This window comes from Lathyrus oleraceus, chromosome 1, assembly GCF_024323335.1.
Source record: "Lathyrus oleraceus cultivar Zhongwan6 chromosome 1, CAAS_Psat_ZW6_1.0, whole genome shotgun sequence".
NCBI classification, from domain to species: Eukaryota; Viridiplantae; Streptophyta; class Magnoliopsida; order Fabales; family Fabaceae; genus Lathyrus; species Lathyrus oleraceus.
Genome location: NC_066579.1, coordinates 199,610,022 through 199,612,372, shown reverse-complemented (window position 1 = coordinate 199,612,372; position 2,351 = coordinate 199,610,022). Strand labels below are relative to the sequence as shown.

General features: G+C 30.2%; 1 protein-coding gene across 1 annotated transcript; it reads right to left on the bottom strand.

Annotated features, from left to right (window-relative positions):
- Positions 1 to 305: 305 nt before the first annotated feature.
- On the bottom strand, positions 306 to 2,056 carry LOC127127379 (alkane hydroxylase MAH1). Its single transcript, XM_051056554.1, has one exon. The coding sequence runs from the start codon at positions 1,978 to 1,980 to the stop codon at positions 484 to 486; it is 1,497 nt and encodes a 498-aa protein (XP_050912511.1). The 5' UTR covers positions 1,981 to 2,056; the 3' UTR covers positions 306 to 483.
- Positions 2,057 to 2,351: the final 295 nt, after the last annotated feature.

Sequence of the window (2,351 nt, the reverse complement as noted above, 5' to 3'; positions counted from 1 at the left end):
AAAACAGAATTTGGAGTTGAAAGAAACATACACATTATGAGTTCACAATTTCAAACTATAAAATACAGAGATAAAAATAGAAAACTACTGAATTTCATTGAATAAATTCTCAAATACAATATAAAATTCTTTCTCTTTTCTTTTGAATAACACTTAAAACTCACTAAAATTAACAAAGGGTCACTCACACTAACATTAAAGATACTAAGCCTCCATTTTGCTAATAAAAAACACAATTAGAAAATAACACAAAACTATTATTTAATTATGATAACAAATACATGCAAATAGATTAAAGTAAATCCTCAACCTCAAAAAACTTATAATGTTTATTTCGAATTTGATACATTCAAGAAATCAACACATTCATATTTCATATTTATTTGATTAAAATCAAATTATTTGATCTCAATCCAATAATCACAGATATGCTGAACGCGTGAATGCGTCAAATATTTAGTGAAGTGAATCTCATTTTTTATATCAAAGACTTCTTTTACTAACTTTGACCTTAAAACCATATTCCATGCGGAGAATCATAGAAACCCTAGGAGCAATAGTGTGACCTTCCACAGCTTCTATATGAAACTTCCATAACAAAGCAGCTGCAACCATTTTCATTTGAACAAAGGTAATATCTTTTCCCAAACAACTTCTTGGACCTGCATTGAACACTATAAACTTGTAAGACGGTACATAAACAACACCTCCTCGACTAGATATCCACCTCTCTGGCTTGAACTCCAAGCAATCATTCCCCCATATTTTCTCCATCCTTCCCATTGCATACAAAGAATATATTAACTTTGTATTTGGACTAACATAGTCTCCACTAGGTAATATATCAGATTTTCTAGCACATTTGTGCTCAAATGGTATAGGTGGATAAAGCCTCAATGCTTCACAAATAGCTCCATGAAGATAAACTAGCTTATTAAGCTTTTCAGCACTTAAACTAGTCATTAAATCATCATCATTTGCAAGACAATAATCTTTAATTTCTTGAATGATTTTTGTTTCAATGACTGGATGAGTTGAAACAAGCCAAAAGAACCAACTTAGACCTGAACTAATTGTTCCATTTCCAGCACCTAAGAGACTCACTGCAGTGTCTCTAATATACTTTTCATTGTCAAACTTTTTTTCTTTCATGAGTTGCTTTAGCAAGCAAGAATGACTTTCATCAACACCTTTGGAATAAGCTATACATTTGGACAAGAATTGGTGAAGAATTTCTTGAGCCGCTTTGTTCTTCTTCTCTTGACCAATTTGTAGCCATTTTTGTAGCTTCCAAAAGCATTTTGGAATATAGTGTCTTGATAACACCATATCTTCAAGCATATAAATAGCTTTTACAAAAGAAGTTTCTAACAACTCATCATTGAACTTGTGAGGAAGACAATTAGGATCAAATCCGAATAAAAAAGTACAAGTAATATCAAAGGTGAACCTCTCAAGAATGTTTTGTAAATCAAGTACCTGTGCACCTTTAGATGCATGATGATCAAGAAATGGTAGTAGGCAATTCTCTAGCTTCTTGTGAATGTTTTGTTGAAGGGATGTCTCAAAACTTTTGCTTCTGAGCAATGAATGAAGTAGTGCCCTCTCTTGTTTCCATGCATTGCCATCCAAGTTTATAATACTAACGCCAAGAATTTCAAAAATCTCATGGAAATCAGATCCTTTCCCATAGTTGCTGAAATTCTTGCTAGTGATGTGGTGCACATTCACAGGATCACTGGTGAGGATAAAGTTGGCAATGTTTGTGAACCAAGGTCCTTTGAAATGCAAAGTACCTCCATAATATTTCAATCCTGAGGTTACAAAATCATGAATATTGGATTTGTTATGAAAAACTGATGGTAACATGCCAATTATTGGCCAATTTGGAGGCACATTTTTCTTGCCTCTCCATATATTAATGTAGAGCATGATGAAGAGAATGGCTACAAATAATGTAATGTACACACACAATGTCATTTTATTTAGACTAAAGTGTAAGTGTATGTGATTCAAGTTTTATCTCTGTGAATGATGTCGTGAACAAGAAGAAGTGGATGGTGGATGGGATATATATATATATATATATATATATATATATATATATATATATATATATATATATATATATATAATATATAATATATATATATATATATATAATATATATATATATATATATATATATATATATATATATATATATATATATATATATATATATATATATTATATATATATATATATATATATATATATTTATTTTCTGGAGTAATTTATTACTAAGATGCGCTATTAATTTGGTTCGTTCACAAAGTCTATAGTAAAAAATTGAAGAGCGAACCACGAGT

Bases quoted from the DNA above. Each gene is read 5' to 3' on its own strand.
- LOC127127379 (XM_051056554.1), bottom strand. From the start codon at position 1,980: ATGACATTGTGTGTGTACATTACATTATTTGTAGCCATTCTCTTCATC.